This window comes from Neophocaena asiaeorientalis, unplaced genomic scaffold (assembly GCF_003031525.2).
Source record: "Neophocaena asiaeorientalis asiaeorientalis breed wild unplaced genomic scaffold, Neophocaena_asiaeorientalis_V1.1 scaffold807, whole genome shotgun sequence".
NCBI lineage: Eukaryota > Metazoa > Chordata > Mammalia > Artiodactyla > Phocoenidae > Neophocaena > Neophocaena asiaeorientalis.
In genome coordinates, this window is record NW_020173723.1 from 104,751 (window position 1) to 119,394 (window position 14,644).

At 47.7% G+C, this 14,644-nt stretch overlaps 1 protein-coding gene across 5 annotated transcripts in view; it reads right to left on the reverse strand.

The window, feature by feature from the left end:
• Positions 1-14,644, reverse strand: part of SORBS1 (sorbin and SH3 domain containing 1) — a 239,950-nt gene that overhangs the window by 74,985 nt on the left and 150,321 nt on the right. For 4 of the 5 annotated variants that reach the window (XM_024750684.1, XM_024750683.1, XM_024750685.1 and 1 more), the window contains 3 exons: positions 11,754-11,783; positions 4,465-4,637; positions 2,479-2,542 (listed from right to left, as the gene is read on the reverse strand). In XM_024750684.1, the coding sequence (XP_024606452.1) occupies positions 2,479-2,542; positions 4,465-4,637; positions 11,754-11,783 (267 nt within the window). Of the gene's footprint in view, positions 1-185; positions 249-576; positions 652-2,478; positions 2,543-4,464; positions 4,638-11,753; positions 11,784-14,644 lie in introns of all 5 variants that reach the window. The other variant, XM_024750680.1, reaches the window with a different exon arrangement.

Here is a 14,644-nt window from a genome sequence, read left to right on the forward strand (position 1 = left end):
AAAATACCACCTGGATAGACTCCTGTTAACACAGTCAGCAAGGAGCAAGAGAACACCACAAAACACAAGGTTAGAGGGAAGCAAATGATGGGGAGAGAGCTCTTAGCAACCAGGAAGAACCCCAAGGTGAAAAAGAAAGTAACAGTATCGGTACAAAGAGAGGCACATGATTTTCCTTTAATTACCTTCAGATTTAGGACTAGGAGTAGATGCAGGAAACTGGTAGGTAGGAGTGTAAGGATTGTCCTCTGTAGCAGAGAAAAGCAGTGGATTTTGAAACTATCCACCACGAAGTGGAGGAAGTGACAAATCTCCAATTGATTCTTTCGAATGACTGATTACCTATTTTAGTGTTATTAAAGCACACGGCATCACACTTGAAAAGAGATTAATGAATTAGAAAGGACTTGGTTATTTTAATATGGCACATTCATGCAAATAAGTGAAATAAAATTTCTGCCAATCAAAAGTGACTACAAAAACAAAATCTAAAAGCCAAAATCTTATTCCTAAAATGGAACTGTAAGAATTAATTTAAGGCTAGGACAACAGATACACTGTCTAAGTTCATGGTACCTTCAGAATTTTGCTGGATTTCAGGAAGTTCAGGGAATTTGTACGTAGGGAAATAAGGGTTTTCTTCAGGAGTGTCTAGGCAGAGGAGCAGGTTTGGTAGAGAGAATAGAGGAAGATACAAATGGAGAGAATGAACAAATAGGAATCCACACGCAATTCAGGCTCCTTGAATTCTGGAACATACTAAGCTTCACCAGTGATGAAAGGAATTCAAATTGCTTTTAAAAATCCAGTCCTTTTGCCTGAATTACTGAGACACGTCTAAAGACACAATATCATTTCTCTTCTTGGACAAAGAATTACATAAATACCGTCTCCAATAAGCAAAAGGCATTTAGCACAAGGCTTCAAATTTTCACCTTTTATGGGAAAAAAATATTAAGTATGCTAATAAATTGTGTGTAAAGACAATAACTGTCATCAAATGATTTTTTTTAAAAAATCAAAGCTTGTGCTGTAGACATTAGAATCAGGGCAAATTAGTGGATTCTTAATTTTTCAAATACCTCTGCCTAGGGCAGGTAGTTTCGCTCAGAATCTGTAATTTAGGTTGAGTTATCATCTATAATATATGAGAGGACCAATGTTGCCTGAGGGGCAGAATTACATATTTTTCACATATGCACCTGTGTCTCGGCATTTGGGCTGCCAAAGCTGGATCTAAAGGTGAGAGACAGACTGCTGGGGAAATGGACATTGGCTTTAGGAAGTGACCAGTGGAACTGACACCATCTGATCAGACAGCCAGCATCACCACCGTGACTGAGCTCATCTACCTCAAAAAGAGTGAATTTACTCTTGGCTCAGAAACACTAAATACTGAGCATCTCAAAGTTTAGAAACAAATTGAAGAGGGGTACCCCCAGGTTCATTCTGAACACGGCAGGAGCTAATTAACAGTGATGTTAGCTGGCAGCCACAGTTAATCAGAGAGACTGGTTATCTGCGGCACAGGCTGACCAGACAATGATCAGACGCTTTTCCTTTGCCTTCGTGTGTCTTCTGTGCCAGGCGGCCAGACTGGATTTGGCCACAGGGAAGGACAGGATGCTCTGCCTGCAGGAGGAGTGGTACCCTTCTCACAGTGCAGCTGCATCCCTGCCCAGCAGCTGAGTGGCGGCACAGGTGGATGAGAGCTGTGGGGCTTGCAACCTGCCTGAGCACTGGCCTGGGGTTCTCCCACCATGCTGGGTCCCCTGCTGGCAGCCCAGCAGGCCCCTGATTTGGAAGCACTACTCTCCCAGCTGGAGCGGGCTTTGTTGTGTCAGCTCTGGACTGGCTCCCTGCCAAGTGCTGGCTCCCAGCTGGGGAAGATTATTTTTCACATTAACACCGTCAAACAGGTGCACCCTGCGTCCTGCTTCACAAAGCAGAATTTGCTCTCATTTGGGCCCTGCCACATCCCTCAGAGGAAGGGGAGGGGAACAAACACAGAGAGGTACATGATTGGCCCACGGTCACATGAGTGCTTGGGGGACTGAACCCAGGCGAGAACACTTTTTAACTCCCAGTTCATGCCTTCTCAACTTGCTCTGCCTACAAGGCAGTCATGGGCTGACATTGGGAGGTGCACCTAAAGCCAGAAGCAGGTGGGAGCCGAAGCTGCTCACATCCCAGGCAGGCAGATGCTAAAGAACGCGGGCAGAGTGCTGGGCTCGGCCTGCTGCATCCCCAGCATCTGGGAGGGAGGACTTGGGAGCCGACCTGAGCTCCCACATGTGAGGCAGGCGCACAAGTTCTCCCGTCCCCTCTGCTCTTGCAGGTGCATGGCTGGGCTCAGGCAGGCCCGGGCCTAATGAGGTCAAGCTGCAGGGCCCAGTCTTCCGGCCAAGTGAGTTTAGGTCCTCACCACAATAGTCAACATATGGGCACAGCACAGCTTCTACAAACGAAAATCAATACCTCTGTTTAGTTTGTGGATCTGCTTAAACATGGTCTTGTACCAGTCTTTTGATCTCTCGGTGTTCTGGAGAAAAAGAGTAAAATAAAATGGAAATCTCAGCACGTTTCAGAACTTCCATGATTACGAAAGCAAAATGCAAAGTGACAACAGTCAAAACTCATGTAATTCTATACATCTTTGTGATCTCACATTGAAATCTTTTCTTTTTTAAATGCAAAACTGTTGAGAAAGAACCGACAAACCAAGGGATTCAGACCTGAATCTGCAGGGTAATATTTGGTCAAAAGGATGCAGGTTTTGAAACCAGTGGACAAGGATCCACTTGAAATGTGTCCATTCTTAGGTAATTTTTAGAGGGAACCTCTCTCCATATATAGATGACTAAACTGAAGTAAAGGCTCCTAGAAATGTAAGACACAAGGAACATATGCTTATAACCCATTTCAGGTTACTCTGTAGAAGTGTATCTAAGCCACCTGCATAGGGCTAGATTTAGAATGTATACATTAAAATGTAACCCATTATAGCATCCAATACCAGAGAGTTTCCATCCTAACCACAAAGCTGGGTTGTTTTTTAAGATAAAAATAAAACAAGGAAGGAGACAGGTGGTTAGATCAGATACTTTCACTCCCACCTTACAGATGAGAAAATATGATACAGAAAGTCAATGGTCCTAGAGCAGGTGAGCAGGTGAGAGGGAGGGCTGCCCAACAGGATGGTTAGCGGGAAGGGTCTGCTCTGTCACCCACAGGTTGTGCAATCCTGGGCAAGTAATCCCGCCTGAGTCCCTGTTTCCTCATCTATAAAATGGGAATGATATTAACACCTACCTTGTACGGTGAATAATGTTTAAATGAGATAATGCATTAGCAAACGAACACTGCGATCACTATTAGTAATAATTCTTTCTACTACTACTTATTATTATTGGAATTCTTTTTTTTTTTTTTTTTTTTTTTTGCGGTACGCGGGCCTCTCACTGTTGTGGCCTCTCCCGTTGCAGAGCACAGGCTCCCGCCGCGCAGGCTAAGCAGCCATTGCTCACGGCCCCAGCTGCTCCGCAGCATGTGGGATCTTCCCAGACCGGGGCACGAACCCGTGTCCCCTGCATCGGCAGGCGGACTCTCAACCACTGCGCCACCAGGGAAGCCCTATTGGAATTCTTATTATTCCTTAGGACAACAATTCTTTTGAGGCTTAGCCCACTGCTGTTTCTATCAGCCTCCCCCAAAGGGACACAAAAACCTGTCCTTTGCTCAATGGAAATCACAGAGAAACACATCACAGCCAGTGTTCTGGTTCTGGCACATGGAGAGGGATGGGGTTCACCCCAATCCAGGTGCAAATGTGGGGCTTCTCTGGGATCCCAGGGCCTGCAGGAGGCTGGCAGGCCTGCACAGCGGGGAGGGCTACGCCAGGGCTGCCATGAGACCCACCCTGTTCTGAGGCCCTGCAGGCTGAATCCACCCTGTGTGTCCCTGAGAGTCTCCCACTCTCCCTGGATGACGGGCTATCTCCCATCCAAGGGAACTTCTTCCTGAACGCAAGGTGGCAGGGACCCTGAGCCTCGCACTCTTCCCAGGGTTCTCTAACCCTGGACTACAGCACAATAACGAAGAAGACTGGGAAACATGGCTCATGACCTTCTCCTCTTGAACACACACATGCCTGAAGCCTCTCAGAAGTTCTGCCACAGAGAAAGCAATCTGCCTTTGTTCCACCCAGCTTTCCCCCACATTCATTTGACCATGAAACCCTTTTCTCATGGATTTAGAAACAGCTAACGTATGCTTTGGGAAAAGTTGTCACCCAGCTCTTGGAGGCTCTGCAGGCCTCAGTGGGCTTAGAGAGAAGACAGTGCTGAGGACCCTCCTTTTGAGGTCTCTGCCACCCACAGACGGGGTTCACATGGACCCAGGGGTGGACGCCTGTCACTGGCTTAGGACAAAGCCTAAGAAGGACCTGTCGGTTCGCACTCGTACCCGGAGTGGGATGCCCACATCATCCATGGAAACATCGCTTAGGTCCTGAGTGCTCTTTGCCACCCGCCTGCTGTCATCCTTCACCTTCTTCTCAGCAGCCCTGCCAGGGGAGGTGGGTTTTTCCTGAGTTGGTGCTGAGTCCTGCTCTCCCACTCTTCTTTCCGAGACAGGATCTGGAAAAGAAAAGCAATCATTAGCTGAAGCTCTACTGGTGGCTCCAAAGCAAATTCCCCACAAACAATCCAGCTAGGGTAGAGTGTGTCTGCCAATTCTCAACTGGAAGTTGTGCCTAGAGCAGGGGTCAGCAAACCATGGCCCAGCCCCCGGTTTCTGTAAATAAAGTTTTATTAGAACACAGCCATGCTCTTCGCTAACGTATTATTTACTGCTGCTTTGGAGCTACAACGACAGAGCTGAGTAGCTGTGACAGAAACCGTATGGCTTGCGAAGCCTAACGTATTTACCATCTGGCCCTTTTTTTTTGTTTAGTATTTGTTTTTTATTTATTGGATGAAAGATTAGATTCTGTAGTGTTTTACAATTTTCAAAAGTTTCACACACATGATTTCATATAATCCCATAATAACCCTTTGTACTCCTACCCTTACTTTGCCCCTCTCCCCTTTTTCTTACCCCACTGGTAACCACTAGTTTATTCTCTATACCGGAGTCTGTTTTTTTGTTTTATTCACTAGTTTGTTGTATTTTTTAGATTACACATATAAGTGATATCATGGCAGTATCTGTCTTTCTCTGACTTATTTCACCAAGCATAATGCCCTCCAAGTCCATCCATGTTGCTGCAAATGGCAAAATTTCATTTTTATGGCTGAGTTATATTCCATTGTGTACATACCACATCTTCTTTATCCATTCATCTGTTGATGGACACTTAGGTTGCTTCCATACCTTGGCAACTGTAAATAATGCTGCTATGAACATTGGGGTGCATGCATCTTTTCAAATTAGTGGTTTTGTTTTTTTCAGATATATACCCAGGAGCGGAATTGCTGGGTCACATGGTAACTCTATTTGAGGGTTTTTTTTTTTTTTGAGAAACCTCCATACTGTTTTCCGCCCATTAGGCACTTTTAAAAAATGTGTGGACAGTGTGGTAAGTGCCCTATAGATGTCTGTACTTGGTGCTCCAGACATCCAGGTAGTTCTGACTTTTCTAGGAATTCAGGGAGCAGGTAAACCACATGAGGGTGGCCAGACACTACTTGAAAGTCCTTGTTTCCCCCTGAGGAAGTCACTTAACTTTTCTGTGCCTCTGTTTTCTCATCCAGCTCACATCGCTGGCCAGCTCACAGCGATCTTGTGAGGACCTAATAAAATACCTTATGCCAAGTGCTCAGAAAACGGTAAACTGCTAAATGCACATTAGAGTTTATTTAATTTCATCCAGGATTGGAAGCTACAGAGAGCTAATAAACGTACCATGTGTGGTCTATAGATTATAAAATTACTTAGGGTGTTCTGTTAGTCCAAGGCATATCATTTATTTATGGGAGGCATTTACAAAGCACCTGCCAGGTGCTATGCGTTCACGTGTGCTATGGACATGGGGGTGAACCATTCCCAGCCTGGCCTTCAAGGAACTGACGGTCTAGTGGGCAGAAAGAGGAGAGCCAGCAATGAGAATGGAGGCAACCAGTGCTGACAGAGGAGTCCACATCCCACTCCGCTGAGGAACTGGGTTCAGGCACCACCTCTCAGAAGGGTCAGCCAGACAAAGAGGAAGTGAAGGGTGCTCCTGGCGGAGGGAATGGCATAAGCAAATGCCAGGGGCCTCTGGACTACTCTGAGCTTATTATGGGCCAGGCAGTGTGCTAAGCTCTTCACGTACATTATCGCAGCTCATCCTCCCAGTAACTCTATGAGGAAGAAACTATCATCATCCCTCCATTTTTTAAAAAAAGAAACAAGTAAAATTAATTTTTATTTTAGTTACTCTATCTAAAATATCATTTCAACATGTAATCAGTATAAGCAATTACTAATGAGGTGTTATACATTCTTTATCTTGTACCAAGCACTGCATGTGAGCGTGTGTATTATACCTACAGCACCTCTTGATTTGCATTGGCCACATTTTAAGTGCTCCATGGCCACATGTGGCTGGCTAGTGGCTACCATACTGGACAGAACAGCAGTAGAGTATGAATGCCCATCTAACCATTTACTAGTGCTGTGGTTTGCACTGAGCTTTTCAGTTATTGATCCATTAAATCATCCCTCCATTTTTAAAAGACAGGCAAGGGGAACAAAGCACAGAAAAGTTAAAGTAGCCTGCCTGAGGTCACACAGCAGCGTGTGGTCAAGTCGGGATTTGGCCTAGTGTCCACGTGACTCCAGCGGTCCTCTCTGAACCACATCCTGTCTGGCCTCCCTCCAAGGTGGGACCAAGGTTTTGAGCCTGGGAGCCTGGCCTGATCCAAACAGAGAAGTCAGGAAAGGGAACTGGGCTGGGGAAGGCAGGGAGAGAAGGCTGCCTGCACTTAGACAGGGTAACTTTGAGGAGACAGCGAGACACTCAAGTAGAAGTGCCCTGGAGACCCTGAAGAAACGTGAGAGTGAAGCCCAGGGAGAGGCCCCGGAAGAGGGCGATTCTGGAGCCATCAGCACAAAAGTGATGGCTGAAGGCAAGGAGATGGAAGAGGTCAGTGGAGGAGATGACAGCAGAGTCAAGGGCCGAGGTCATGCACGAAGGAATGTCACAGTTACAGGCTGAAAAGCAGGGAAAAAAAAAAGGGTTCCCAGAAGCTTGCAGCTGTTGCTGGAGGGATAGGAGATGAACCGGAGAGGAACAAGTGAGGTGTCACTGAAACCTGAGAAGACAGAGTTCCAAGAAGTGGGATGGTAACGCGTCAGAGGAAAAAAAAGAAAAAAGAAAAAAAGAAATTGAAGCAGAGGAAGCAGCGTTACCTTAGGCAAAAAAAGTCACAGGATCTCTCTGAGCGAGAAAATTTCAGGAGGGTAGTGAGGGCAGACGCCAGATTTCAGGGGAAGGGATGAGTCTGTGGGCAGGAAGCGGGCAGTTAAGTAGGGAGGAGGTCAGCACGGGAGGAAGGAGCATGTCAGATGGTCACCAGAGAGGCCAAAAGACTGGAGGGCAAAAAGGGTTACACCGGGGAGTCTAATGTCCTACCAGTGGAGCCCGTGAGGTGAGACAGCAGGGGATGAAGATGTGCCCGGGCTATTAGTACGTGTCCGGGAAGGATCTGTTCATTGACTGAGGGAGAGGTTCTCATCTCTGAGAAAAGAAAACGTTCCGAGTGCTGGCTGGAGGACTAAGCATTCCATGTTCCAGGGTACATGGAAAGCGGTGCCAAGGTCAGAGATGTCTGTGCGTGGAGGAGGGGCGTGGGAGCTGGGGAAACACTGCCGCCAGCGAGCTCAGGTTTATGACTTTCACAGACTGCTCAATGGAGTGGCTTTGCCCGGGTTTCCAACCAACTACAGAAATGAATACTCATTCTGCGACCGCAGAACAGTTTCTAAACATTCTGTGCAAGACTCAGCTTCATGAGCGCTTCAGAAAACCCCATCACCGTAAGTTGTTTTTTTTTTTTTTTAAAGACAGGGATTTTCCTTAATTAAAATGATTTCACACTGCTCTAATTTTTAATACAATTTTTAAAGGTTACGCTCCATTTACAGTTATTACAAAATATTGGCTATATTCCCCGTGTTGTATGATATACCCCTGTAGCCCATCTTACACCCGATAGGTTGTACTTCCCACCCCCTCACACCACTGGAAACCACTAGTGTGTTCTCTACATCTGTGAGCCTACTTCTTTTTTGTTTTATTCACTGGTTTGTTGTATCTCTGGTATCACCACCACAAGCTTTACAAGATGTTAAGACCAGACTGGTTTTACGGGATGAGTTCTCAGGCTCCCACAAAATTCCAACAGGAGGCCAAGGATTTGGCAGGAAGCTCGGGAGGGTGGCGGGATGTTGAGTTACCAGAGTCCTCCCTTAACATGGCTGTGCTGAACACTCCCCTCCGGACCGGAAAGGCCTTGCCTCAGTGTGAGCAAGTTGCAGCAGGTGAGGCTGATTTCAAGCTGTCCCACCAAGCGCTTAGAGATGCTTGTCCTCACACTCTACTGTCATCTCTTCAGAGGCAGATATGCCAACCTCAGCGTTTCCAGACCTAGACCTATTCTTAAGAAATTGTTAGGGCAGGTGCCTCTAGCAGCCATCACTTAACTGCAAAACTCAGGCTGACAGTCCATGGATTTGTTCCCAAGCTGCCAGAGTCCTTTTGATCTACGAAAATTAGCCCTGAACTCTTTTACTTTAGAAGCCTATGATCATGTGATTTGTAACTGAGTGGGTTTCAACACACAGAGGGCTGAACTGCAGCCTCTAAAGAAGAAGTGTTTCTTTATATAGTGGAAACCCAAGGTGACACTTCATTGTACCATGCAGGTGATGGGGCCACCCTGTGACATTCAATGGGTTACGATGAAGCCTTGCTGCTATTTCTCACTAGGCAAATACATGACACCCTGGAGCATTTCCTTCGAGTTTTATACTGTGCTTTCAAAGGAAGGTCCTGGAAAGGGCCACTCAATGAAGGCTGCTGCTGACAACCTGGACAGGGCATCTGTGTCTGTGGGAGGTGGGAAAACATCCCTAGTCTTCACATCCAAAGCTTTGTGATTGAGGATCACAGCGCTGCTTACACTTCCCTCGGGGAAGGGAGGGGTGGCCTCTCCATACCCTATGCCAGCCCCTCTGTCCCAGCCCTTGTTTTCCTGTCTTTCCACCCAGGGGACAGGAGCTTCGTGAGGCCAAATCCCATGCGGGTCTCATTCCTGGAGGAATCTCATTAAGCATGAAGCCCCACAGAGGTTCAATAAAAAATCGGTTAGTGGGAGGGAGGCTGGTGGTCCTTCCAAGTCCCATCACCACTGCGGTGGGGGGAGAAGCCTTACTTTCTCTTACTCCAGAGCACAGACTAGAGCACCAGCCCCACCAGCCTTCTCTCCTTCAGGAGCTCCTGAACAAAACGGTGCTCTTCCTTTTTAAACAAAACTGCTTTTAGTGAGCACCTACTTTAGATCCCGCTCTATCAAATACCCTTAGTGGATCTGCACCAAAAGTGGAGGATGGAAGCGCTGGGCTTATTTTAAAGCGGAGGAAGTGGCCTGAGCCTGCCAGCATGATAGAGAAGCCCCGACATTCACACAGCACCTTCCAGTGTGCAAAGCACCCTCCTCCCTCTTCCCATCACAAATGATCCCTACAACGCCTCTTTGAGGCAGGGGCAAGGATTACATGCCTATTTCCCATACGAGGAAACTGGCTCAGTGAGGTGAAGTCACTTACCCAGGGACAAACAGCTACTATAAGAGGGAAGAATCAGGACCAAACTCTGGGTCCCCTAACTTGTGTTGAGGTACCTTTTCAAACTCCCCAAAGCAGGAAGGCACCCACAGGAGCTCCTTTTCAGAGCCGCCCTGTTCTCAGCAATCTGGGCTGGGACCAGGGAATGAAGTGGGCTGGAGTGCGGCAGCTCCAGGAGGGGCAGCAAAGGGCACCTTGAGCTCAGCCACGGCCTGTCCTGGTCCTGCGGCCAAGTCCTGGATAAAGTGGAGAGGGTGTGAGAACCCCATGTCCTCCCCACCAGGCTCTCCACAAATCACAAGGACAGCAGCGGGATGAAGGAACACAGAACTCATGGAGTAAGCTGCTCAGAAAAATGGTGGCTTTTGCTATCCACCAGATCAGGGGTCCTCAACCCCAGAGATCACGAGTACCGGCAAATCCATGTGTTTGCATGCATGTGGCTTTTTCTAGAGAATGAATCTACTGCCTTGCTTAGATTCTCCAAATGAGTCCATGACCAAAACAAGGTTACAAGCCACGATGTCACACCATTAGCTGCTTGAGGGCAGCACAGTTCCCTGAAACAGCCCCAGAGCCTGGCTTGGTGCCTTACCCAAAGTAGGCACTCAATAAAATGACAAGTGAGCCAGCGGAGGCACCTACTGACAACAGTAGCTCATTTCTATCACGCACTTGAGTGCCCGTACTCAGTACTAAGCTGCTGACAAGCAGAACCCAGGAGGCACCACTGCTTTCCCTATCTGGCAGATAAAACCCGATCTGTAGTTTAGATCATCAGTAACCTGCCTTACGTCTCACCATCAGTAGGTGGGAGAACCAGGATTATGGCTGCAGACAGCCGGAAGGAAATGGCCGAACATTCCCATTCCTGGGTTCCCTCCCCACCCCAACCTTGTCCCAATCCTGCGCACTTTGTCAGGCAGTGAGCCCTGATACCTGATTATATTTGCAGTCACTCCCCACCACTGCCGGCTCTTGAGGAAACCTGCTATTCCAATGCAGTCAGTACAGAGGGAAGCATTGGCATCGCCGGGGAGCTGGTTAGAAATTCAACTTCTGGGACTTCCCTGGTGGTCCGGTGGTTAAGAATCTGCCTTCCGATGCAGGGGACGTGGTTTCGATCCCCGGTCAGGGAACTAAGATCCCACATGCCGTGGGGCAACTAAGCCCGTGCGCCACTACCGAGCCTGCACACCACCAATAGAGAACCCTGGAGCCCACGCACCGCAACGAAGACCCTTTGTGCCGCCACTGAGACCCAACGCAGCCAAATAAATATTAAAAAAAAAGAAAAAAGAAATGCAACTTCTCGCCTATACCCGTGAAATCCGAATCTCTGGAGGTGTGGCCCGGGAATCTGGGCTTTGGCCAGCTCTCCAGGAGGGTCTGATGCCAGCTCAAGTTCAAGAAGCTGTGCTCCCAACCCTCTTCCAGGCACTGCTGGTCTGGAGGCTCTCCCCTTGGTCCATCATCCCAGGGTCATCTACTGGCATTTGGGTTTGCCACCCAAAAAGGAGAGAACTGATCCACATTTCCCAACCCCAGATTGTCACACCCCAGAAGAGACACAGAAGCAATAGGAAGGTGGCTTCTTCAATGACGCTGGCCAGGAGCACTCCATCCAAAGCACAGCTCCTTGTCCTTTTTATTCAGAATAGCCAGTTCTTACCGATCAAGGCACTTGTCACTGTCCCACTGGACACGTTTACTAGTTTGCACCACTAGTGTGCCCCCACCAGCCTTCAAGTTCCAGGGAGGCAGGAACCATGCCTGTTTTGATCATCCTTGCAGCCAGCAATAAGCAGTTCCCAACACATCAGAGAAGCTCGCAAGACTTCACTGACTGAACACATCAGGTGGTGGACAGAAGATGGCTTTAGCAGGAACAGGTGTTAGTGTGTAAATAAATATTTCTCACCTACCTGAAAGGCTACTGAGTCGTTTCTGCTGTTCTGTGATAAAAAACAAAAAAAAAAAACACAGTGTAAGTGAGATTTACACAAACATGCTAAGACCAAGAAGTCCTGGCATAACTCGTTAGGATCCCCAAGCCGGTGTCCTTACTGTCCTCTGGGCTTAGATGCTAAAATGCTGTGTAGTCCAGCTAAAGACAGGGATATTAATGTGGCTTTATCATCTGGGTGTGGTGCCTCCTGTCCCTCTCCCCCTAGATTTGTGCCAGGATTTGGGGAACAATCACTGTTTTATGGTTGTTTACCTCTTAAAGTGATCTGATCACTGAAGGAGGCCCTCAACTCCCCTGGTCTCAAGGGAGCAGGACCTTATACACCCCAGTCTTGGTACCTTTTGAGGGAATGTAATCATAACCATGGCAGCTACCATCTGAGAGCTTGTGAAATGCCAGGTATTGTTTTAAGAGCTTTCATGTGTGTGAACGCTTTTAATCTTCACAGTAACTCTAGCAGGTAGGTCAGCACTGGCTGAGAAACCTCACATAAGGGGCACAAACTACCCAAGATGACACTGAAAATCAGAGCTGCGTCTAGAACCTGGGTCCCCCAGGCTTCTTTCCAACTCTAATCACCAGGTCCCACTGGTTCCTTAACAGTGGGAGGTCCATTGGTTTCCCACCCTCCTGGGCAGTCTCGCGGTGGGGAGGCCAGCATCTCCTTTGGAGAGTTCTGTGCGTATGTGCTTTGGGATAAGCACAGACATGACCTTTACCTTCTACAGCTGCTAAATATAAAGCAGCCACATGTATAAAAATAGAACACTTGCCAGCCCATGGGTGCTGTCATTGTCCCCCTTGGCAGCATCCCCACCCTCCCTCCAGAACCAGCGTGGCGAGAAGTAAACAGAGCAGCAGGGGAGCTCGCAGCTGGTGGAAGCCGCCCTGTGTACGTCGGGCACGTGGGCAAGGTTCACACTAGCTGTGCCACAGAAGCCCAGCAGAGCCCTAGGCTCAGCTCTGCCAGCAACTTGCCAGATGGCACTGACCAACCACGTAACGTCTCAGCCTCAGTTTCCTTGTCTGTTAAATCAAAGTGCTCACTGGATCTATGGTAACCAAACGCTAGTCTCCAAGCTGGAAGCAAGGCCTTCCCTAGCAATCAAAAGCAAATTTCTTCAGTTGAAAAGATTATGTGGTATCGCACTTCTGAGGTGTGGAATAGCCTTTCCTTCATAGAAAGAGATGCATGCAGTGTAGATCACAGTGGTGGTTTTTCAGGAGTGTTATTTAGCAAAAGTTAGAAATTAGCAACTAACTAGTCCCCAGGCTAGTCCCCAGGCCGTTTCACGTGACCATGGGATGTAGAAGTCTGGGACCGCGGAACTCCTGTCCTTCATGTGGTCCATGGACTTGTCCTGCAAGCGTGCTGAAAAATGCAGAGCTTCTCCCCCATGCCTCCCCGCCAAAGACCTCCTGAATGTGACTCCCAGCATGCTATGCACACTGAAGACCAAGAACCACCCGTGCACTCTCAGTCCTGAGAGTTTTCCAGTTTAAATCCTCCTCCCCAGACTGATCATAAGCCATCTGCCCTCAAACACATATGGGACGGAAAGCTCCAGAGAGAGGGGCAAGGGCTATGTTTACACAACTGTGAGAGCCAGGCCAGAGGTGCAGTAGGGGGACCTGGCCTGGGGAGACAGGGTTATTGTCGCACTATGCCCTGGGGCAGCCTAGGCAGGAACAACGGGAACCTTTTTTACGATGACTAAACTAGAATTCTAGAAGTGGAGCAGAGTTATCACTCCCTCAGGAGACTTCGCAATAGTTAAACTGTTTTCACGGGTACGTTTTGTGAGGCAAAGCAGGGCTGTCAGGCTGGGTAAATTCCAAAGCGAAGCCAAAAATGCCTGACCTAAAGTGAGTTGACGATTAGTGACCCAAAGCCAGTGCGCTGGGCATTTCCGTTCTCCGCAACTCTTCCCGCCTCCTTAAGGAGCGTAGGGGAAGCTACCTTTTAATTCCAAACGGCAAAGTACTTGAACCCTTTCCTGAGGGACGTGTGATTCAGGCTGCACGATTCTGATGTTTAAGCCCAAAGGCAGGACTTGGACAAAAGAGAAAGGCAAGAACCAAAGGCATCTCAGCAAATAAGACTCCATTTGTTCAGGGAAGAAGCAAAAAGGAACCACAGGCACTTCTGTGCCCAAAAACGTCTCACTAGGTGCCATCAGAAGTAGTTGGCATTACACTTGGCATTTCCCAAAAACCAAGTGGCCTTGGGAGTAAACTGCCCTTCCTTCTGGGAACTAACTTGCTTCCTTTTGAGTGGGTTTTTTAAAAAGATGAGTCATAAAGAAGTTCATAGAGAACCAGCATTTCAGTCTGTCCTGCCTTTATGGGCACTTTCTGGGCAGAGAAGGCTACTGCCAGTAAGGGGGATGGCACCGCTGAAAGGAAAACAGGCTCTTACGTAGCTTAGTGTAGGAGGTGGGGCCCTTCTATCTTTTGAAGAACATAGATTCATGGGTGAAAATTAATATGGGAACCACACAGAATGAAAAAAAAAACAAAATTACTAAAATAACTATGATTTGAGTGGGATGGCTGTGAGAGAAAATGTTTCATTCATCTGCTTTTCAAGTTTGGGGCAGGAAATAGAAAACTCCATTTAATACGGAAAACAATTAAAAATAGACTTCAGTCCCATTCTCATCCAAGTCAATACAGAGAGGGAGGGGAGGGGAGGGGAGGGGAGGAAAAGTATGAAGTAGGCGATCAGGGAGTCAAGAAAAGGAAGATTTGGGCCACAACTAGAGAAAGCCCTCACACAGAAACGAAGACCCAACACAGCCATAAATAAATAAATAAATAATTAAAAAAAAAAAAAAAAAAATTAGA